Source organism: Pezoporus occidentalis, unplaced genomic scaffold (genome assembly GCF_034315485.1).
Source record: "Pezoporus occidentalis ecotype Australia unplaced genomic scaffold, CSIRO_AGI_Poc_V1 ctg197, whole genome shotgun sequence".
NCBI classification, from domain to species: Eukaryota; Metazoa; Chordata; class Aves; order Psittaciformes; family Psittacidae; genus Pezoporus; species Pezoporus occidentalis.
Window position 1 is genome coordinate 552,725 of NW_026913822.1, and position 24,642 is coordinate 577,366.

Genomic DNA, 24,642 nt, shown 5'->3' on the forward strand with positions numbered 1-24,642 from the left:
TTTCAAAACCTTCGTGTAGTCTTCACTGAGGTTTAATAGCTGGCAATGACGTGTCTTTCTATGGCAGGCACACTCTCTTGATTAAGCATATGCAAATTCATACATGCTTACCATGTTTATACGTAAGTTGAGATCCCTTATTCCACTATTTTTTTTTTGTGACACTTGCACAGTATTGATGTATAGTATAAGCACTTATAAAAGTCACAAGTTAACAGTGGTATCTAATAAGAAAATGTTTTCTCTCTGTACATCTATGACCTTTTCTTTTAAAAAAAAAAAAAAGCCACCAGACAAAAGTAAGCTGCCCTCTAGTTTGTTTGTGTAAGCTGCTTTATCACATTGTCCCAGGGCTCCTGGGTTTCACTGGAACTAACAGAGAGCTGCAAAGCAAGACAGGTGTTTAAAAAAGCTTAAACACTCATAACAGTTTGCATCCGTGCAGTTTCCTTTGCTACAGTTATAGTTCTTTATAGGTCTGTCAGTTTCAATCAACAGAGAGCACATGTGATCAGTATATCTGATAAACTTGTCAATGCCTTTTTAAAGCAGGATTTCCCAACCTATTCAGCTCTCCACCCCCCTTCCCTTTGTCATCATTTCAAGTAGAATCTTGATAAGAGAGAGATGTGCATAGCTAGCTCAGGCTACAACTAATTTGTGCAGGAAAAAATTAAATCAGGAGGCAAATTATTTCATGATTGCTCATTCCCAACAGAGTTGGGCATCATTCTGAAGAAAATATCAAATAATTGGTTTCAGGCCGTGTCAGACACATGCAATTCCCTTCACTAATGGCTGTGTGAGGTAGTGGTAAGCCTCAGGGGTCATCAAAGAACTGAAAATAGCTTAGTGCCAGGCACAGCAGTAGAGAGACAGAGCGCAGAATAAATGAAGTGGCAATAAGTGCAATCTGTAGGGGAAATGTGCTTCACTTGGAGTTTAATATATTGGCTTAGAATCTGGCAGTAAGCCATGCAACAATTGTTTACCTTTTTGTCAGCATCTGCATCTGTTCTGTTTTGTAAACGGCACTTAACTTTGAGTCAGTAAATGCTGGAATCAATAACAACTGTTAAGGGATTTCCTTTCTTTTTTTCATATTCCATAACAAATGTGTGCTACAAACAATGTTTGCCTTAGATTAACAAGGAACAGACATTAGCAGGGTCAAAGGGATTTGGTTGGGAACATTTTATAGCTCCTTGGCTTTACAGTAATTGTATCTGTGTGATTTGAATGTATCTTCTAACCTCTCCAAATTAAACTGTTAAAAAAATCCTAGCATGCAGTAATGAAGATGATTTTTTATAATTATCTTAAGTACTGTGTATGGAAAACTGCTGGCACTGTTTGTAATAATTTAATTCTGTGTAATATTGTGTATTACATCTGCTATGCAGAAATATTAAGTTGTCTCTTACAGTATGAAGAAATTAGTGATTATATCCAGCAATAGTAATTATTTAAACCTTTACATTCCATTATTTAAATGAGTTACATTAAAAAACATACACCAACATGCAGTTTGGGAAAACTGTGAGCAGATGTCCATAGAAATTGAATATATCATTAGTAAATGCAAATGAAAGAATAATACAGTTTATATACAAGTTTTGTTTAGGAGATAGTGTGCAGATGAATGCTGTCATAAATGCAAGATTGTTATAATAGTTATAGCATCACTTAGAAGTTAATATTGCTGAGAGTTGAGGAACACAGTATTGTTAATGGAATTTATGTATGTAACTCCCTGTGCACTGCTCTGAAAATTTACCCCTTGAAATATCCCTGTACACAGTGACGATCAGCAGCTGAGTTTCTAATGCTTTATTAGGGTATTTCTTTTCAGATTTAACAAAATGTTAGTTCCATTTATGAAAAGGCTTTATTATTTGTACGTAAGTTGTAGGTAGATTTTAAGTTTAATATTACACTTTTTCAGTTTTCTTCCTCAAATAGCTTTACTGGATGAAATCCCTTACATCACTTTCTTGTGTCCTTTACAGAGCAGTATTTTAGATCTATCTTATATGAAATTAAGCCTTATAAATGGGGGCAGGGGAATAATATTTAATGTATTGGGAAGGTATTTTATAGTAAAATTGATTAAAAGGGTTTTAAACCCTTGGTTCCTGCTGAGGGAGAAATCCCCACTGTAATCACTGAAGAAGGCAGTCATCGGGTTGCTTTCCAAGGATTCCACCATGAGTCTCAGAAGCAGTTTAGTCATGTGGCTCTGTACACTAAGTAGTAAGGCTAATTAATCTGAGAGCAATACTGTCTTAGTGTAGCTATTCTTGAACATCCATAGCCAGGTCACCTATGATGCAGGGATTTCTGCACTGCACTTTACTGTGTCACATGCCTGGATGGGTTGATATGATCAGAACTGGCCATTCAATTTTTTGAGATCTTGTGAATGCAAACTTGTTTAAAACATATAGCATAACATGCTCATTTAAAAAAACCACAAACCAAACAAAACAAAAAAAAAAACAACAAAAAAACAAACAAAACACACACAAAAAGAATCACAAAAGTTATGCTAAAGTTATGGGATTTATTCATATGCATATTTTCTTATGCCTTTTGAGATTTTAAATGCTTCCAGGCTATAACCGAGGAAATTGGAAACACTTTATTTAATGATTTCAAGAGCTACAGCTTTGAGGAAAATACCACTTCTGAAGCATGCTATAGAATTGGAAGTTAGCAAGTGTGCACAGGTCATTAGATCTAGCAGAGCCTTATTTCTCATGCCGCTTCGTTTTCAGAGATGAGGGCAAATCTTTTTTTAAGTTGTAAGGCAGATATCTTGCTACTGAACATAAGTATTTAAAAGAAGCTCAGGCACTATGATCAAGTGCTTTATTGAACGTGTGACCCTCGATGTTGCTTGAAAAATGTTTTAATTAACTTACTAGCTGACTGAGAATTCATATGGGTGCTTCTCATCACTTGTGAAGTAAAATTCTCTAATACTGTCTTTTTTTATTCCTAAGAGCTCCCAAGTGGTCACATTATTTTGCAGAAAGTATCTTTAGATACAAATATGTAAAAGAAGACTGAGATTTAGTGTTCAAGATATATTGCATCAACATGGAATTTGACCTTAATATTTGAATGACATGCTGGTTTTTTTGTTAGAATTAATAGTGAGTAGAATTAGCTCTACAATGTATTTTTCTTGTTAGAAGGTGAGATATTAATTTCACTATTATTGTTGCAAAATTGTCGGTGATTTCATTAGTAATCTGTATGTGTCTCTTTTACAGTATTGCTGCTGCCTATTTCACTAGACTATATCCTATAAACACTTTTTTTTTTTAGTTGTAGAAAAAAGCAGAAGAGACCTAAAGGGTAACAGGGTGATAAAAATGTAGAACAACTTCCATAAAAGGAGAAATAAGCAAGCTACAGTTCCTCAGTTTGAAAACAAAATCTAATGGTGCGATACAATAGATGTCTATAAAATACAGGCATTATAAAATAAACAGGTTTCAGTAGTTGACTGATTCTTAAAACTAGTTGACAACAGGTGAAGCTAGAAGATGAAATATTCAAACAAACCAAATGATGTATTTGTTAACCCACAGTTCAGGTAAAGTGTGAAACTTCTTTCTACAAAATGTTATGGGTACTAAAAATGTAGAAAGGGTTGAAGGGTAACTGGAGAAATTGATGAAATAGAAACCCAGACTATTAATGTATGTTACATCTGTCTGTGAAAGCTACCCAGCTACAAGTGGTCAAGAACTAGGTAAGCTCTGAGGAAAAAATACTGAAGAAAAAATGGTTTCCTTGTTATATTTTTATTTGGTCTTCCTTTCTCAGCCACTGTTGAAGCCCAGGATACTGGAATAAAACACTGTAGCTGAACCCAGTATAGCTGTTCTTACAAGGTCGTGCGTTTATGTTTTTCTCACGTAGAGATTCTTATTTATTAGCCACACTTATTTGAGGTGCTTGTAGTTTTTCAAATTAAATATATTTTGCACTAAAATTTGTTCTAATTAGTTGAAGTGAAACCCACTTTTTATTACTCTCTATTCTCAGGATTTTCTGTTAAAAACTTCAGTAAAGATACCATTAATTTGTTTGGAGTGTGGTCTTTTTCATACTTCAGTAAAAATGTTGAGTCATGCATTTTTCTTGGTAGTTGATAGAAGAAGGGGTTTGCCAGCTAGTTAGGTTAAAATTGTTTTCAGTCTAGCATTTCAAGCCTAAGGTACAAGAATAAATATAATTCAAGGCAGCACGCTTATCTGCAGTTTTGAAGTTTTGAACCCTTAGAAGGCTACCAGAAGTCTAAATAAATATCTGAATTTTGTGTGTGTAACTTCATATGCGAAAACGAATGTAATTTTTGTTGTTTTCTAGTTAATCTTCATGAGTAAATCACTAAACCTGGTTCTTAAAAATTATGCCAGCGTTTATATTTTGTAGGGTGTGCTTGCACTACATGCTGATCTCTGCAGTCTCAGCATCTGAATCTAAATATTTACTGTTAACCAAATGCTATCTTTCATGCAGTGAAACAGGAAAACCGTGTGTTTATCTGACATAGGCCTCAATGGCTCGATGTCCAGTTGGAGACGGACAAAGAGTGATGTCTCTCAGGGGTCAGTGTTGGGACCAATCCTGTTCAACATCTTTGTTGGCGACATTGGCAGTGGAATTGAGTCTGCTGATGACACCAAGCTGTGTGGTTCAGTTGATACTCTGCAGGGAAGGAATGCCATCCAGAGGGACCTTGACCCACTTGTGAGGTGGGCTCATGCCAACCTTATGAAATTTAACCATGATAAGTGCAAGGTCCTACACTTGGGCCGAATCAATCCCAAGCACAGCTACAGCTTGGGCAGAGAAGAGATTCAGAGCAGCCCTGCAGAGAAGGACTTGGAGGTGTTGTGTGATGAGAAACTGAACATGACCTGGCAGTGTGTGCTCGCAGCCCAGAAAGTCAAAAATATCCTGGGTTGCATCAAAAGTAGCATGACTAACAGGAGGTTGGTCATGCAGGAGACTGACCAAAGAGGTAAAGAGGTGATGCTGCCCTCTACTCTGCTTTCATGAGACCCCACTTGGAACACAGTGTGCAGTTCTGCTGTCCTTAACATAAGAAGGACATTGTTGGAGCAAATCCAGAGGAGGCCATGAGAATGATCAGGGGCTGGAGCACCTCCTGTATGAAGATGGGGAGAAAAAGTTGGGGCTGTTCAGCCTGGAGAAGAGAACGCTGCGTGGAGACCTCATAGCAGCCTTCCAGTATCTGAAGGGAGCCTACAAGGATACCCAAGAGGGACTCTTCATCAGGGGCTGTAGCGACAGGACAAGTGTTCAGACCTAAACAAGGGAAAAGTTTAGATTGGATATAAGGAAGAAGTTCTTTATTGTTGGATGGTGAGGCCCTGGAACAGGTTGCCCAAAGAAGTGGTGCTTGCTCCATCCCTGGCAGTGTTCAAGGCCAGGTTGAACAGAGCCTTGACAACATGGTCAAGTGTGAGGTGTCCCTTCCCATGGCAGAGGGGTTGGAAGTGGAGGATCTGAAGGTCCTTTCCAACCCAAACTAGTCTGTGATTCTATGATTCTGTTCTAAATTACTCATAAGCTGAGTAAACTCATTTGGGTTTAGAACATTTGAAAATGCATCTGAAGAGTTTGTCCATACAGATTGTAGAATTTTTTGTCTTAAATTTACTTAAGAACATGTATTAACTGTATGTTAAGGAATGCAAGACCCATGGATTTTATCTTAAAATGTTAAAACACCTTTGTGAGAATTTTGAGAACTAAATTAGTGTTTTAGTTGCATAATAGGCAAGGATGGAACAGATGCTTAGATTGTTTAGATCTAATGATTTATAAAAAAAAGTAGATCAAATTTAGGGACTGTAGTGAATAGGACAAGGGGTAACGAGTTAAAACTTAAACAGGGGAAGTTTAGATTAGGTATAAAGAAGAAATTCTTCACTATGAGGGTGGTGAGGCACTGGAATTGGTTGCCGAAGGAAGCTGTGAATGCTCCGTCCCTGGCGGTATTCAAGGCCAGGTTGGACAGAGCCTTGGGTGTGATGGTTTAGTGTGAGGTGTCCCTGCTCATGGCAGGGGGGTTGGAACTTGATGATCTTAAGGTCCTTTCCAACCCTAACTATTTTATGATTCTGTGATATGATTATTGAGGTATGCTTATCATAATACAACCTTAATTTGGAGGATGTGCTTGTTTCATGTGTTTATATGGAGTTTATGACCAGACTGTCTTTCTTCTGCTTTTCCCCAATGAATAGCTTTTATTACTTACAGTTGTGGCATTGATGCCTTCACTAACGACCTCTTCTTAGGTATTTAGCATTTGAAATGGCCATATTTCTTCCTTAGACTTGCCAGCATTTGAGGCTTTCCTGCTGCTTTAGTAAGTACTATGCATTTTCTGCTTTTTGTTGTCAGGAGGCTTGGATGAGATCTGAGCAGAAACTTGAGATTCAGTATATTTTCATATAGGTTCCATCTGTAACCCCTAGTTTAGAAGGTTGATTGATCCCGGTGATGAAATTGCTTATTCTTACCTCCTGAGGACTTCTTTCCAGGTAGAACCAGACAGATGGTCTCTGATAAGATGGACAGTGGGATTGAGTGCTCTCTCAGCAAGCTTGCCAATGTCACCAAGCTGTGTGGTTTGGTTGATACACTGGAGGAAAGGAATGATACACTTGTGAGATGGGCTAATGCCAACCTTATGAAGTTTAACCATGTCAAGTGCAAGGTCCTACACCTGGGTCGGAGCAATCCCAGGCACAGCTACAGGTTGGGCAAAGAAGAGATTCAGAGCAGCCCTGCGGAGAAGGACTTGGAGGTGCTGGTTGATGAGAAAATGAACATGGGCCATCAGTGTGCACTTGCAGCCCAGAAAGCCAACCGTGTCCTGGGCTGCATCAAAAGGAGCGTGACCAGCAGGTTGAAGGAGGTGATCCTGCCCCTTTAGTCTGCTCTTGTGAGACCTCACTTGGAGTATTGTGTGCAGTTCTGGTGTCCTCAGCATAAAAAGGACATGGAACTGTTGGAACAAGTCCAGAGAAGGGCAACGAGGATGGTCAGGGGACTGGAGCACCTCCTGTATGAAGACAGGCTGAGGAAGTTGGGGCTGTTCAGCCTGGAGAAGAGAAGGCTGCGTGGAGACCTCATAGCAGCCTTCCAGTATCTGAAGGGGGCCTATAGGGATGCTGGGGAGGCACTCTTCCTTAGGGACTGTAGTGATAGGATGAGGGGTAACGGGTTAAAACTCAAGCAGGGGAAGTTTAGGTTGGATATAAGGAGGAAATTCTTTCCTGTTAGGGTGGTGAGGCACTGGAATAGGTTGCCCAGGGAGGTTGTGAATGCTCCATCCCTGGCAGTGTTCAAGACCAGGTTGGACGAGGCCTTGGGTGATACGGTTTAGTGTGAGGTGTCCCTGCCCATGTCAGGGGGGTTGGAACTTGATGATCTTAAGGTCCTTTCCAGCCCTAACCATTCTATGATTCTGTGATTCTTGAACACTTGAGGTTGATGAGACCTTGGCACAGGTTGCCCAGAGAAGCTGTGGCTGCCACATCCCTGCAGTGTTCAAGGCCAGGCTGGATGGGGCTTGGAGCAATCTGGTTTAGTGGAAGGTGTCCCTGTCCGTGTCAGGGGATTGGAACTGGATGATCTCTAAGGTCCCTTCCAGCCCAAACCGCTCTGTGATTCTAAGTGTGGCATGTCCTCCAGATCCTAAGAAGATTTCTTCAGCTTCAGTCCATTCTGCTGAAGAGAAAGGCCAAACTCAAAAATAAGTGCCCCCAGTTTCTCTGATGCTGTGTGACTGCATCAGCCGCCTTGGCCCCAGCATTGACAAACCTTGCACAATTTCATAAATATTCAATATTAGTTTTACTTGGAGCTTTTTTTTCTATAAACAAAGCTCTCTGAGACTCGCCTTATTTAGGATGGCAGACTCCTGCTGCCAGTCATCTGATGGCTGGGGTGATAAATCAGCACACCAGAGGAAATGAAGTGTCAAAAATCTCTGTGCTTACCTCCATTTTGTTTCTTAATTTTATGTCAGTTTTGTGTCAGCCATAAAGTTAACCCAGTGTTCTCCACTAGCTACAAGCACCTAGAATTTGTCTGTACTTAACCTAAAAGTCTAAGGGCTTTTCTAGATATCATAGAACATATGTAATATTAAATAGTAAGCTTTTGCTCTGATGACTATATACGTGTTTGCATATGCTTTGTCATTTATTGAAGTGTTCTCTCAACTTCCAAATGGCATGAAGGATCTTTGAACTCATTATCTTCAGCTTCCAGCTGAAATGTACTTCAAATGGTCTTTGAAAGTAAAAATTTAAGTTTTGACTTTTTTCTGAATTTGGTAATGTATTCTAAAATTAGTATTACTGTAGTAATCTTTGCCTTTTAGGTCCAGTTCCTGTCAGTCTAATAAGGGCAATATTGCTTGGGGCAATCATGTAATTGGAAGGTTTCTTTGTTCCTCAAGAGAGGGCCAGGAACATCACAAGGTTTTAAAATTACACACAACTAATGTTCCATTGATTTTTATTATGTTATCTGTGGTTCTTACATCTTGGATCTCTTATGTCTGGCTGTCTGCAGTGTTAGAAAGTCATTTCTTGACAGTTAAATGAAGTTTCCAGGTAAAGGAGAAAACTCTGAACAGCAGAATGTCTTTTCTTGGAAGTTTAAGACTTAAAATTGGAAATCCAGTGATACTGATATTATTTACTTGTTATTCAGAGAGGAAAGGCACTAACAGAGGCAGTTATGAATAACAATTTCCTTTGCCATTGTTAGAAATGCAAGGGACTAGCATGAATGCATCTGTTTGGAACCTTGAGGAAATTAAGATGTGAATGCAAAACTCACAGCTCAATCTCTAAGACTGCAAAACTGGAATAGCAAATTAGGGAATTTATATTCACAGCTCAGCTTTGCTACTTAAATCTATGTCTATTTAAAAGTGATTTGTGAATACCTAAAAAATCATATCTAGCTTTGAGGGGAAAGGAAGGTATTGGGTACTTCAAAATTGCAAAGGTAAGAGATATTTGACACATAAAAGAACATTTCAATCAATTTCTATTTGTTTTCGTCTTTCAGAGCTTCCCTTTCAAACTACTCTGGCTCTTGCTCTGATACTTTCTACATAAACTGTTCTTCTGATGTTACATCTGCAACAGAACTGCATAGGAACATGGTATCAGCTCATGACAATTTGCACAGAAGTGCAAATTCATTACGTTTAAAGAAGTTATAAAATTAAAACGCTTAAACCCATGTGGTTTGGTAATACTGAATTGGAAACAGCTTACAGTCTTTTATAGTCTGTGCTCAAATCAGAGTTCTCTGGTTGATGTGACATGATTATATGTTATGATTACAAGTGTTAACCTTTCAAATTAAAATGTTCAGTTTCTGCTTTTAAATACCAACTGCTTATAGGTATAATACTTGCTGATATTTGTTCACTGACAGTCTCACTTGTTTTCAAGCCCCACATATTTAAAGTTATGGAGTGTTAGATTGATGTTTCTTTTTACTCAAATGTCATATTCGTCAACTGTACTGTGCTAGCAGATTGTTAAACAGACAAGGTGACTTGCAGAGTGACAGTGTAGTGATATGATGTCCCAAACCATTAAGATACAGTAATGACATGGGTTTTTTTCCTTTTGTTCAATCAGTTTTGCAACACAATGGTATTTATGTAAAACACAGGTGAGAAGGTTTCTGAGAAGATCTGTTGCTTGGAAAAAATCCTAGTTAATCAATAACAAAACCTGGAATTCAGTTGCAACTTTCCAGAGAGTTGAGAAATGCCAAAGACTTAGGAAGAACTGATATAAGAGTATTTTATAATGAGAAAAAGACACATTATGCTATGACAAAAATGAAATTACTTGATATATTTTCTTACATAATCAGTTTTGAAGGATCTTTTTTTACGCTGTATTGAAAGGTATTCTATGATTTTACTTGAACAGCCTCCCAAGAATGCCCCAAAAAAGGAAGGAACTTCTGCTTGACATTATATCAACTCAAATGTCTTTCTCAACTTATCAAGCTCTTTTTATTAATGGAAGAAAAAATTAAAGAGCTCTCTGCAGAAATTCTGTTGGTGCCTTCATTTACTGAGAGGAATAAGAATGCTCAAGGTAATGAACACTTTTCTGTATTTATTAATTCTACTTTGTGCAAAAAAGATAATTATATGTGATTTTAAGCATTAATTATCTAATTTATATCACCGTATCTTAAAAAACAAGTGTATTACCATATCCACTGGAAATCTTTTTGAAATATATGGATTTATATTTGATCACAATGACTTGCAGAAAAGAACTGATAGTTGTGTGTAAAGATGTGATGTACAGTAGTTACTGATGGAAAAAAATAACAAACTGTCAAACACTTTAACATTGTATCTCCTATTGAATTGTATATAAAATCATATGTTTCATATAGGACAAAACAATAGATAAAGTCTGAATTTGAAACTGTGACTGTTCCTGAACTTATCTTTGGACATTGCCTTTTACAAGAGAAACAAACACTGACTTAGACATTGTTTAATTGACGTTATTATACATGCAAATAAATGTTTTAGTATATAGTTCTGCTTTAAACCATAGTTCTTACAAACACTAATTTGTGCTATATTTGCTATCATATTTATCTGACTGGCTTAAGTGGGTATTTTATAGAAATAGGCTTTGCCTCAGAAAGTTAATTTGTTCACAGTCAAGCCTCAAGTTTGCGTTTGCTTTAGATTCCTAGGTGACTCTCTGTATCATCTAATTGCATTCATGTCATATGAGGAGAACCTAAAATTTCAAAAATTCAGGTGAATAACACCTCCCAGGTCACAGTATGCTCATAAATGTTGTTCTACTCTGCTACTTCTGCCAGTAGAGAGACTCCAGATCACCAGAGAGCAAGTGGTTTCAAGAGCTTTGATTAAACTGCAGGAGAGGATCAGACCAGAAATGAGGCCAGGCTGCTTGGGGAGAGAGGATAGGTGGAGTCAAACATTTGATATCTCTCTAGTCAAGATGCAGAATGAGAAGAAAGATGTTTTGGGAATGTAGTCTCAGAATACTAAATTGATAAAAAATTAAAATTAAATAAGAAGGATACTGAGGCACACATATTGTTAATGAATTCTTCATCTGAAATACTGACACTCTTAAATACAGGTTAAAGCCATGTATTTTTAGAACATACATAAAGGCTCAAATAAAATCTGCATTCAGGTTCCGTTTTTTCTTTTGGTTTCAATGTATTTCTGCCTTCTTCGGCCTCTCAGTTTTACTAATTCTCAAGAAATCTTAAGCTACTATACACTATGTTTTACATTTTATGCCCTTGATCCTACAAAGAGGTGTTGCAGTAAACTTCTTATAAGGGTAATGTGTAGGATATAGTATACATTCAGTAAGGGTAATTTCAAGTGTTCTTTTTATTTGTATATTCTGTAATAAAATGTAAAAAAAAAAAACAACTCTTGAATGGAAAATTTATTTAAGTATACCCGAAAGACATGTGATTTCCAATAATTCAGAGTACTTAATGATGTCAGTGTTGAAATATTTTGTTTTCTAGGAAGTGTATTTAGGGCTTTATCCAGCAAGCATTCCACCAAGCTTAATTACACTTAGAGCTGCTCCTCAAAAAAATGTGTTAAGTCTTCTTTGAGGAATATTCTTTTAGAGTAATCCTGTCTATAGCAAGTCAGTTCTTAAATGGTGCATCTAATTAATCAAACCTAAATGGCAAGTATTACTAGGTCTTCTTGAAGGAGGCAGTCTTCTGGGTAGGTCTGTTCTAAAGAAAGCATAAGATTACATTTACCCTGAAACACAGGTGAAGGTAAATATTTTCCAGGGGATGTTAGTGAAGTCATCAGATATACTTCTGTTCTTAAGATTGCTATTCTGATCAGATGATTTTATTCATAAATCTATCAGTTTCTCAATAATATGTAAAGACATTGCCAGAGAAGTTTTAAAAAAAAAAAGTCGGACTAAAGAAGGATTTATTGGTGTTATTTTCAGTTCATATCGTCAGAAGTCTCAGTTGTAGTGATGAAGTGAAAGATGATTTGATATGGGAGAATGAGAGCTATGTTCCCAGTAGTTCCAGGTTCTGTTAAGTACCAAAAGGGATTTAAGATTTTCTTTATTAATGGCCTATATTGGGCTTATAGTCTTATTTTTTTCACTGATGAAGTCTGAGCTTTGATAAGAAGGATTGATTAGAATCCTTGCCTTGTTTTCATCAGAGCACATTATAATATTTGACTAGAAAACATAATGGTCATTTTCTGTACTTATTTAGAACCCTTCTTACTAGAAATCTTGCTTAATTTAGTAGGATCTAGATCTTTCCAAAGCAGCTTTAAATTAATTCAAGTACCAGTATCAGGTTTACAAGCCAGCACGGGCTGCAGAACCAACCTAAGAAGCAGAGTGAGTTAGCCCAGATTGAACTGAGCTAGACAGTTACTCATACTGCCTCTCACTGGTTTAAAGCTAGGTTGGGTGTAGCTAAACTACCTTGCAGTCACTGCAGTGTAGTCATATCTGGAGTATCAGTCCCTTGCAAGTCCTACTCCTGGCAAATTAAGGGAAGCTGGCCAATTCATAAAAGGTAGGCTAATATCCAAGGGAGCTAAAGTTTCCCCAGCATCACATATATTGAAACCTTGCACTCGCTTCCTTTTCTCTTAGGTTGCTTTTAGTATTCACAGGAGCCTTTTTATCTATGTAACTCATGCAGAGATGCAACAAAAATGTTTTTTCATGTGCTTGTGTCAAGTGTTGTGTTTATGTGTGTAGTTGTTTCAATGGCAGTTTTAGTTGATTTTTGTTCAGCATATCCCATAGTACTTCAATCTTGATATATAGAACATGTGTAAAGTTCCGTCAGAAACAAAGTAGTTCTTTGGATAGTTCCTCTTTTTAATTTTTTTTTTTTTTTTTGTCCCAAAGATGGTATATGAGTTTTATCTAAACCAGACGGTTTCTTGGCCCTCATTTTTCCCTAAACCCAGCAATGACAAAGAGCAATGGCTGCATAAATTGGATGTAAGAAGAACACTTAGGGTTTATCACAGAAGAATCAAAGATTTCATATCTTCTGACAGATTGTTTGTACTCTTAGGGGGTCTTAAGAGGGGTCAAATGGCTTCTAAGAGTTCCTTAGCTAGATGGTTAAGGGATTGTACTAGGGAGGCGTATGTAGTTAAGGGTAAAGAGGCTCCCAGGGTTTGTAAAGCTCATTACACTAGGACTATAGCTGCTTCTTGGGCGGAGAGGTCGAAGGCTTCCACATCGGAAATTTGCAAGGTGGCCACCTGGGCTTCTCTTCATACTTTTTCATTGCATTATCGCTTGGATGTAGTCTCTTCTGCAGATTCTGCTTTTGGTAGGAGGTTGCTTGTGAACCAGAAAAAGAACAGTGAAGAAAAGAAAGACATGTAGTTCACAGTTCTAGCTGGCAACAAGACAAGTTTCTTTGCAGTGTGCACAATGGAATCCTATGAAGACCAATTTAGGCGGTTGAAAATAGATGTTAGAGGGAAGTACTGCCTACCAGTGTTCTCTGATGGTAACCCCATGGCAGACAATAGCACCAAAGGAAACAGTGAACCAGAGTGAACTCTGTAGGGAGATGGATATAGAGAATTTTTTTAGGTGATGCATACTTCTTGGAGTTCAGTTCGAGAATATTGTACCCAGCATCTTCTGGAATATATTCAGAATCTTCATTTTCCCAAATTGTTTTGCTCAGATTGAAAAAAAAAAAAATCTATGAATTGCATTTTCCACTCAAACTTCTTTTCACTATTCTCCATCAAGATCTTCCTCATTTTATTTTTTGACTTTTCTTTACCAGACCTAACTTAGGATGCATCCCTTGATAAGCAGTGTGTATGTGCCAAGTTTTGCACTTGGTTTCAAAATGTATCTTGTGTTGTCTAAGCACAATTTTTAAAAAGGCCCTGTACGTACACATTTTATCTAGTACCAGTGTAGTGTTCAGGTTTTCTCTTGAATCAAATAGAAGAAAATAATTAAAAGCTCTCAGACAAATAAATGATGGTGTGGTTTTCTTCCATTCCTGAACTGTAGTGTGGTGTCAAGTATCAAGACTTCTACTGTATCTTTCTCAGGAAATGTATACATATTTTTCTAACATTTACGGAACATTTATTCTCCATGTTGAGGAGCGTTACTCAGTTCCACTACAAGCAATAGGTTTCAGAAAATTAAAGGAGTAGGCACCTTCTATTTTAACTTGACTAGACATTTAACCCTTCTCTATTTACATTGACTTGAGATTCGTGAGATGTTCCAACATACCAAGCATGCAGTGCAACTGGAGTTGTTGTCTTTGAAGGAATCTGGAACATTCAGCTACAGCCAAAGGTTAAGCAGGAGATTTTGGTTTAGAATCCTGCCAAATTGCAGTCACATCCCATCTTTAGGGTAGATTTCTCTTCCCTCTGCCTTTTCAGAAGCTTCTTATTGAGATTTAAAAAATCAGAAATATCTAACGTACTTTCATCTCTCTGTCACTTTTTTTTTTTTTGTATTCCAGTGAGGAAGGTGAACTTTGGACAGATCAGATAATGAGTACCAAGAAAAGCTTTTTCCAGTGGAGCTCTTTGAAAACACTGTGGGCAAAGTTGTCAAGGTTTATGAGCTTTGCCTCAGGTGACTGGGAAGATTTGCAAAGGTCTTTCTTTCACAGCAACAAGAAGAAATTCTCTACTCTATATCCACTTCTGCAAAGTGTAATAAATGGAGTGTGGAATTAAGCTTACAAGGTCCATTCCCTTAATAGACTTTGAAGTTGTAAAGATTTGAGTAAGAAGGTGTGATTTTTGCTTTGGTCTCAAAGCAAGATGTTCAAGTAGCTTCTTTAAGCAATACATAGCTTGAGCAGATCAATCCACAGTGAAGACGGAATTTACACCAGGAGGGAGTTTGATTACAGATGTACATTTTCTGTATTTGTATTATTACAGTTTCCTCAGTATAGTCTAACAAATAAAAAGTCCATTATTGAAGACAGAAAGCAGGAGGATTTTTAATCCACAGGTAGTCAAATATTTTTTTGTTTCTTTTGTTTATTTGTACTGGTGGGGGAGTGATATTTCCCATTTCTTTGAGATATATTATTTCCAGTAGAGGTTCAATAAAAGTTCTGTTTAAGCCAACCAAATCCAACTAGTAAGCCACTTTGGTGGTGCTGCTGCTTACCTTAGTCACGGTTAGTGAGCTGTCATACAAAGGGTTTCCTTGATGCTTTGCTGTTCTATGCTGCATGCAAGACGATGTCATAGTGACTGCTCTTATGACCCTAAATGCTATGAGAAAAGTAGAAAAGCTATGGAATTCTGTAGAAAAAAATAATAGAACTTTTTGTAAGGAAGAGCAAGACTTATATTAACAATGCAAGAGATCTCTGTCATACTCATCACAAAGCCAGAAAAAATACAGAATTGGAGAAGGAATTAAATACATTGAAGATGAAGAGAACACAGGTTAAAATGTTGGCTTTGAAGAGAAGAATAATCCCAGACAAATTTCAGTACATGTAAGGAAAGTTGGCTGAAGAGTTTTAATTTTAAGTGAAGCTTATGTAATCTTGTCTTGGATATTTGCTTGCATATTTGCTACCTACTGGGGACCAGTGGAGCTGGTGTGATGATAAAGAAGGTGAAGAGCAGTTTTGGTAGGCGGCATGCCAGACTGGTCAAGGATGCTTTAAACTAGATGTGTTGGGGGAGGGGGGGGCATCATTCTGTCCCAGTACACCCAGTCAGTTGCCAACACCTATAATAAATGCTTGGAGCAATGTAGAGATATTCCAGCCGCTCCAGCCAATGAGCCGGCTTCAGCTGGAGCTTGGCTCAGATGCCTCTATACAAATGCCCGTAGCATGGGGAACAAACAAGAGGAATTAGAGATGTGTGCACCTCTACGGGGGTATGATATAATAGGCATTGCAGAAACATGGTGGGATGGCTCCTATGACTGGAATGTTGGAATGGAAGGTTGCAGGCTCTTCAGAAAGGACAGGCCCGGCAGGCGGGGAGGGGGAGTTGCCCTTTATGTTAGGGATAGGCTGGAGAGTATGGAACTCTGTCTGGGGACAAGTGAGCAGTCAGCAGGGAGTTTGTGGTTCAGGGTTAAAGGGAATATAGCTATGGGAGACATTACTGTGGGGATCTGTTACAGACCCCCTGATGAATAGGACTCTGTGGATAAAGCACTCTTATAGACAGATAGGAACAGACTCACGCTCACAGGCCCTTGTTCTCATGGGTGACTTCAACCACCCTGACATCTGTTGGAAGGACGGTACGGCCCAGCACAAGCAATCCAGGAGGTTTCTCGATTGTGTGGAAGACAACTTCCTTCTGCAAGTAACAGAGGAGCCAACAAGGAGAGGTGCCATGCTTGACCTCGTGCTCACCAACAGGGAAGGGCTCGTTGGAAATGTGATGCTTCAGGGCAGCCTTGGATGCAGCGATCACGAGATGCTCGAATTTGAGATCCTCAGGACAGTGAGAAGAGCGTGCAGCAAGCTCACTGCCCTGGACTTCAAAAGAGCAGACTTTGGCCTCTTCAGGAACCTGCTTAGTAAGGTTCCATGGGATATAGCCCTAGAGGGCAGGGGGGCCCAAGACTGTTGGTTGACATTCAAGTATCACCTGCTACAAGCCCAGGAGTGTTGCATCCCAACTAGAAGGAAGTGCAGCAGGAGGACCAGGAGACCTTCTTGGATGGATAAGGAGCTCCTGAGGAAAATTTGAAAGAAAAAAGAGGCTTATAAAAGGTGGAAGCAAGGACAGGTGGCCTCGAAAGAATACAGATAAGTTCTCTGGGAAGCTAGGGACCAGGTTGGGAAAGCTGAGGCCCAGTTAGAATTAAACTTGGCTAGGGATGTTAAGGATAACAGTAAGGGATTCTATAGGTTAATAACGAATAAGACAGACAAGGGAGAATGTAGGCCCCCTCCGAAAGCTATCATCAGAACTGGCTACCTTGGATTTGGAGAAGGTTGAGGTTCTCAATGACTCCTTTGCCTTGGTCTTCACTGGCAAAGGCTCTGACCACACCAGCTAAGTCTTGGAAGGCAGACGCAGGGACTGTTGGAACAAGTCCAGAGGAGGGCCACGAGGATGATCAGGGGACTGGAGCACCTTCTGTATGAAGACAGGCTGAGAAAATAGGGGCTGTTCAGCCTGGAGAAGAGAAGGCTGCATGGAGATCTCATAGCAGCCTTCCAGTATCTGAAGGGGGTCTATAGGGATGATGGGAAGAGACTCTTCATTAGGGACTGTAGTGATAGGACAAAGGGTAACGGGTTAAAACTTAAACAGGGGAAGTTTAGCTTGGATATAAGGAAGAAATGCTTTACTGTGATGGTGGTGAAGCACTGGAATGGGTTGCCCAGGATGGTTGTGAATGCTCCATCCCTGGAAGTGTTCAAGTCCAGGTTGGACAAAGCCTTGGGTGGCATGGTTTAATGGGAGGTGTCCCTGCCCATGTCAGGGGGGTTGGAACTAGATGATCTTAAGGTCCTTTCCAGTCCTAACTATTCTATGATTCTACGGAAATGATTGAAGCTGCCTGGCTGATAAACTGAAGGAAGCACACAAATTAAGAGCAGTTTATCAAGTTTGTAGAACGTAAGTTTCAGGAAAGATACAGCAAGAATTCATGTTTGGTGCAATATTCCCTATTGATCAAAAGTGGTGGAGGTATGGAATCTATTCTGAAATGGAGCATGTGTGAAAAACTAAGAAACTTTTGGACAGCCTCAATCTTCTTCTTTCATGACATTTGCTTCTTTCTGCTTCGCTTCTTCACATTCTCTCCTCTAAGGGTTTATGTGAGAAGGCTTGCATGCATTCTGTCTATCTGTGGAAATGGAATATGAAGTTTGATAACTGGGAGAAGAGTCAAGGAATTTGTATAGAAAACCATGGCTGGCTAGGTAGGAATGCTTCCTCCGTCCCATTGCCTGCATTCCTGTCTGCCATGGCAAACTCATTTGGGCTGAGCAGCTTCAGAACATCAGCTGCACCAGTCTCTTCAATAAATCTGCACTTTTATTTTGTGTCTCTTTGGAAACAATTTTTGAGAGGAAGGTTGTGGTGCATCTGAAGTGCAGAGGCTTTGGGGAGGCTGTGACAAATGTGCAGTGATCACTGAAAATAATTACTAGCAGGAGGTTAAACTGAAGAAGATTAAGGCCACTCTACCTATATGAGATTCGGAAAAAGAAAATATTGGGAAAGCAGAGGAGCTCAGTAGAAGATAGGAGACTTGACCTTGGGGCTTCTTTGGGAGGACCAGAAAAGGTTTTATATGTGTGTGAGCCTGCATGCACATAGATAAAAGTACATGAATATAGGGCAAGAGTGCTCAGGCTGTTAGTTACAAAAGGAGGTGGGGAGATCTGTTAATTTAAAAAAGGAAGAAACCTTTAAAATGACTGATGCTGATGGAAGTATCATTTGGCTCTTTGCCTCAGGTACTGGAGACACAAATCTACTATCAGCTAGATACTTGTGTATCTCAGCTGTAAGTTCTTAAACAGGTAAGGCAGCAATGAATACACAAGGATTTAAGTTAGATGTTGCAGATTTCCTTTAATGTCTTGGTATATCAAGTTATAAATAGCTGTTTTAAGAAGTGAGAATAAGAGAATGTGAATATATAGATATTCAGTTTTGCTTATAGTTAGAGTCAGATCTATAAAAAAGGAAAGGCAAGGCAACAAAAAACAAGGCAAATTTAGTTTGAATGCACAGAACAGAAAAGAGGGAAAATATCCAGTCAAGTATGGTTTGCTTTTTTTTCATTCTGGAGTAATTTCTAAAGAAAATTACAGGAAACTTCATCATAAAATACATTAAAAGATATTGAAAAAAGCAGTAACGTTATGGTGCTGTCTGTCGCGTTTGTTGAATGATCAGGGAGCTAGTTGACCTGGTTACTCTCTTCTGTTTTTGTATGTGACCATTTTATCTTTCATTTTTCTCAGCTCAAATCTGGGGGAAAAGAGAAAAACACCCCGTAACAAAAAATCCCTGAAGCTTTAGAATGCTGTATAGGTGTATGAAAAATGGAGTGTTCGTTTTCAGAGGGTGAATTGTTTAATGAAAGGATAAAATCCAGTTTAGGTAAAAGAAAGTCTATATATGTGCAAATACTGAGTATTTCATAGAAAGAGAAAAGCTCTTTAAACCTTGACCTTGTGTCCTACCAGTAGATTCAGGTGACTGAAGACCTGTAAGTTTATGCTTAGAAGATAATCTTTAACAATGCGTGACAGCACCTGCTCGTACAAAACATCTTGGTTTTAATTTCACATGAGACTCATTAAATTAGGAATAGCTGCATCTGTATTGTTTATGCTAGGAGTCAGATTTTAAAGATAACATGTTTTTTTGGTTTTAGTCTCATATTACTTTCAAATAAGACTCACAGAATCACAAAATGAGTGAGGTTGGAAGGGACCTTTGGATGTCAACTGGTCCAACAACCCCTACTCAAACAGGACCATGCACAGCCAGTTGCCCAGAATCATGTCTAGATAGCTTCTGAGTATCTCTTAAGGATGGAGACTGTCTGTCTGGACAACCTGATTCAGTGCTTGGTCACCCTAACAAAAGTGTTTCCTGCTGTTAAGAGGGAACCTCCTGTATTTTCTGTCTGTGCCTGCTGCCTCTTGTCTGTCACTGAGCACCACTGATGTCGTGGTTTAAACCCAGTCAGGTAGCTTGTTCACTCACTCCCAGTGAGTGGTGCCGAGCTGACAACAATCGAGGTCCGTGTCCGTCTCCCCCCCTGCCTCCCCTCACCGGGGCTCTCCCCTTCCCCGCTCCCGGAGGAACGGGGAGGAGGATCGAGAGAGTGCAACTCCTACGGGTTAAGACAAGAACAGTCCAGCAACAAATCACCACCGCTACTATCAGCTACAACAATGATAAGGGAAAATAACAAGGGAAGAGAATACGATACCACCGGCCAAGAAAACAAGTTCCACCCGGAAGCCCCTGTCCTTCCGGGTAACTCCCAGTTACCCCTCACCCCGGGCATGACGTGCTGTGGTATGGAATACCTCCCCGGCTAGCCCGGGTCAGGCGCCCCGTCTCTGCTTCCTCACAGCCTCCCCTCCTCCCTGGCAGAGCATGAGCCTCACAGAGTCCTTGGTCAGGGTAAACATCGCTTAGCAACAACCGAAAACATCGGCTTCACCAACGCTGTTCTCAAGCTGGAAGTCAAAACACAGCACTGCACCAGTTAATACAAAGAAAAAACATGACTGCTACTGCGGAACCCAGGACAACTGAGAAGAGCCTGGCTCTGTCCTCTTTGCACCTTCCCTTCAAGTATTTGTGTACATTCATGAGATCTTCCCCGAGCCTTCTCTTTTCCAGGTTAAACAATCCCCGTAATCTTAGTCTTTCCTCATAGGAGAGATGCTCCTGTCCCTTAATCATCTGCATGGCCCTTTGTTAGAAACTCTCCAGTATGTCCATGTCTGTCTTGCCTTGTGTAGTGCTGAACTGAACATGATAGGCATAGACTTACCAGGGCTTAGTAGAGAGAAAGGATCACCTCCCTTGACCCTGCTGGCAATGCATCCCAGGATATCATGAACTTCTTTGCAAGAAGGGCGCATTGCTGGCTCCTGTTCAGCTTGGTGTACATCTGGCCTACCGGGTCCTCTTATGGAAAGCTGTGTTCCAGCTGGGTGGCCAGCAGCCTATATTGGCACCTGGAGTTGCTCTACCCCAGGTGCAGGACTTCGCACTTCTTTTTGATTTTCTTAAGGGTTTTGTGTTCCTGTTTCTGCAGCCAGTTGAGGTGCGTTTTGATGTCAGCAGGGCCTTCTGGTGTCAGCTACACCACCCAGTTTGGTGTCAGCTGCAAATGCGCTGAGGGTACATGCTGCCCCATCATCCAGATCATCAATGAGGACGTTAAATGATGCAGGACCTATTCACCCTTGAGAGGGATCACTAGTTACTGGCCTCTAACTAGACTTTGTGCCACTGATCACAGTTCTTGGGGTTGGCTATTCAGCCAGTTTTCAACCCACCTCACTGTCTGCTTATCCAGCCTATACATCAAGAGTTTGTCTACTCTGTGTCAGATAACAGGATCTTATAGGAAACAGTGTCAAAGGCCTTACTGAATCCATGTGGACAGTAGTCGCTGCTCTCCTCTCATCTACCAGGCCAATCATTTCTTCATGGAAGTTTATCAAATTGGTCAAGCATAACTTCCCCTAGGTGAAGCCATGCTGAGTACTCCTGATGAATTTTTTTGTCCATAACGTGCCTGGAAATGGTTTCCAGGATTAGCTGCTCTATCACCTTCCCAGGGACTGAGGTGAGGTGACTGGCCTGTGATTCCCTGAGTCCTCCTTCTTGCCCTTCTTGAAGGTATAAGTGATATTTGCTTCCCTCTAGTCTTGGACTCTTCTCTTGCCATGAATGATCAAAGGTTATTGAAAGTGTCTTTGCAACAACGTATGTCAGCTCCCTCACAACTTCCAGGAGAATACTGTCAGGGCCATGGGTTTATGTTATGTCCAGTTTACCTGAGTATTTCCACACCTGATCCCTGTCCACCAAGAATACATCTTCCTTGTTCCAACATTACTATCTGGGACTTGGAATTCCTGAAGGCTGGTCTTGCTCGGAAAGACTGAGGCAAAGCAGGCAAAGCAAAGCCTTTTCCATGTCTGTGTAACCAGATCCCCTGTATCACTAGCAATGTGCCTACATTTTCCCTAGTCTTCCATTTGTCACCTGTGTACTTATAGAAGCTCTTCTTTTTGCCTTTGACATCCCTTAGGTGCATTTGAGCTTTGGCTTTTCTAACTTTGTTCCTTGGTGCTTGGATGTTTCTGTGTTCCTGTCAGATTACTTGTCCTTGCTTCCACCGTCTGTATGCTTCATTTTGTATTTGAGTTTAGCTAGGAGCTCCTTGTTTATCCATGCAGGCCTCCTGGCATTTTTTCTTTTCCCACCACTCTTAAGCTCAGAGGAGGTGATACTTGAATATTAACAAGCTTTCTCAGGCCCCATTTCCATTGAGGACATCCCATGGGACACTTCAAAGCAGATCTTTGAAGAGGCCAAAGTCTGCTCTCCTGAAGTCCAGGGTTGTGAGCTTGCTTTTCACTCTTCTCCCTGCCCTCAAAATCCTGAATAAAATCATTTCGTGGTCACTGCAGCCAAGGCTGCCTTTGACCTTCACATCCCAACAAGCCCTTCCTTTTTGGTGAGTATGAGATCCTGCAGACTACTTACTTCTCCTCACTGGTTCCTCTGTCACTTGGAGGAGGAAGTTACCATCAACACACTCCAGAAACCACCTGGATTACTTGAAATGCTAATGCAAGTGGTGTTTATCTGAGATACTAATTTGTTCTTGTCAAAACTGAGGTGGTATTCCCATTACTCCAAGATTTGCCTGGAGAAGAGAAGGTGCGTGGAGACATCATAGCAGTCTTCCAGTATCTGAAGGGAGCCTACAAGGGTGCCAGAGAGGGACTCTTCAGGGACTGTAGCAATAGGATAAGGGGTGATGGGTTTAAACTTCAACTGGGGAAGTTCAGGTTAGATATAAGGCAGAAGTTCTTTACAGTGAGGGTGGTGAGGCCCTGGCACAGGTTGCCCAAAGAAGTGGTGCTTGCTCCATCCCTGGCAGTGTTCAAGGCCAGGTTGAACAGAGCCTTGGGCAACATGGTCTAATGTGAGGCATCCATGCCCATGCAGAGGGGTTGGAACTTGATGATCTTAAGGTCCTTTCCAATCCAAACCATTCTGTGATTCTATGATTTCTAAGTGAGCTTTATACCAGCCCCTCTTAAGGAGCTTCACTTGATCCTGTTTCTATTGCCATTATTTGCTTATAAAAAATAACTGTATTAATTAACTTTTTATTCTTATCATACTGGCATTTTCAAATAAGTAAAAACTATAAAAATATGTTAGTGTGTAATTCATATAATATATTGGAGAAAGAATAGAAATCAATTTCTACATAGATGTTCTAACATTATCTGTTCTCCCTAGGAATAGGTGACTGCACCATCAGTATAAAAATGAATTAATGACAAAAGAAACTATATTTTACACATTTATATGTATGTTTGTATAAAATCTGAATACAATGGGATGTGGATTTCATCATGTTATATAAAAGGAGCTGTGTATAACTTAAATTTGACTTTATCATTAGTGTTCCCCTACGTCTTGTTGAGGGTTTTTTTATGCTTCATATTGATATATCAGAATGTGTTGTAGGCTGCTGACTTTTCTACAGAATTAATCTTAACTTTGATCCCTTTTATCATACTGTGCAGGATTTCTGAAGAAAGCTAGTGGGGAGCTTTTAATAGGAGAAAGTAGAGCAAATGAAACCAGTGTGCTTCCTGAACAGTTACTTCAGGTAGAAGAGGTGAGTACGAAAAGAGTCTTGCACTTTGTAGGGGATTTTCTTTTGTCTGTGTCTCCAGTGTAGTCTGTCACCATGTTCATTGTAAACACCTATTGTCATAGTTTCATTATTTAGCTACTGTGATTAATTTTAGCTGCAAAGTCTCAGTTACAATGGAATGAAATCTTACAACATTCATGAAGAATTGGTTGTTATTTAAGATTTAATGATAGTATGGATTTAACATCAGAAATATGAGATACCTCATGACAAAACAGTAAAAAATGCCAAAGTATTATAGCTTTCTTCAGAATTAAATGCATTCTTAAATACAGCAGAATCTTAAAAAAAATCTATAAAGTTCTTAGCATTTGATCATCGTGATCAAATAGGAATAAGTACTCACATAATGTCCAGTTTCTTTGATGCCAACAAACAGCTGTGTAGTAAGCACTATGCTTTGTAGAATGTATATGCAAGAGTAAGTACTAGTCTGGCTTACATTTGCTACTAAACACATTTTAATTTTTGAGGTTTTGGGACCTAAATGCTCTAAGAAGTCTGTTATTTTACATTAGTGGAATTTAATTTCCTAATGGCTCAATTTTAATGGTGAAATCACTTTTTAGAATGTATGCTGAATCAGTTTGTGAGACTAATGTTCCTATTACAGGTTGCAAAGAACAATATTTTTGAGAGAATTGAGCTTTACTTGACCCAAGATAAAAAAAAAAAAAAAAAAAAAGAAAGAGGGAATGAAAGAATGGGCATCCATGGAAGTTGTCTCTGTGCTCGCTGGAGTTCATTTTCAGGAGGGAGAAAGAGAACGGAAGGAGAAGGCAACTTCTAAATTGGAGTAAGCTGGAAGGGCTTCACTTAATAGCCCTTCCTTGTCTTCCAATTTAGTATTATAGCCACAATTCATTAGGAATCCTTTTATTCTTTTGTCCTACTATGTGCTTATGGTGGGCATCTTTACTGTATATCTTATGTCACTAAAATATTTCTCTTACAGTGTTGCAACTCTCAATTTGCCACTTCCAGTAACGTTTAAGTCTGCTGTATGTCAGATAAGCAATGCAAATTAAGATTGGTGCAAAAGTAGTAATGTCCTACTGTG

At 39.5% G+C, this 24,642-nt stretch overlaps 1 protein-coding gene across 5 annotated transcripts in view; it reads left to right on the top strand.

Annotated features, from left to right (window-relative positions):
• Positions 1–24,642, top strand: part of KIAA0825 (KIAA0825 ortholog) — a 247,886-nt gene that overhangs the window by 54,820 nt on the left and 168,424 nt on the right. For all 5 annotated transcript variants that reach the window (XM_062617491.1, XM_062617492.1, XM_062617490.1 and 2 more), the window contains 2 exons: positions 10,026–10,196; positions 23,449–23,543. In XM_062617491.1, coding sequence (XP_062473475.1) covers positions 10,026–10,196; positions 23,449–23,543 — 266 coding nt within the window. The remainder of the gene's footprint in view (positions 1–10,025; positions 10,197–23,448; positions 23,544–24,642) is intronic.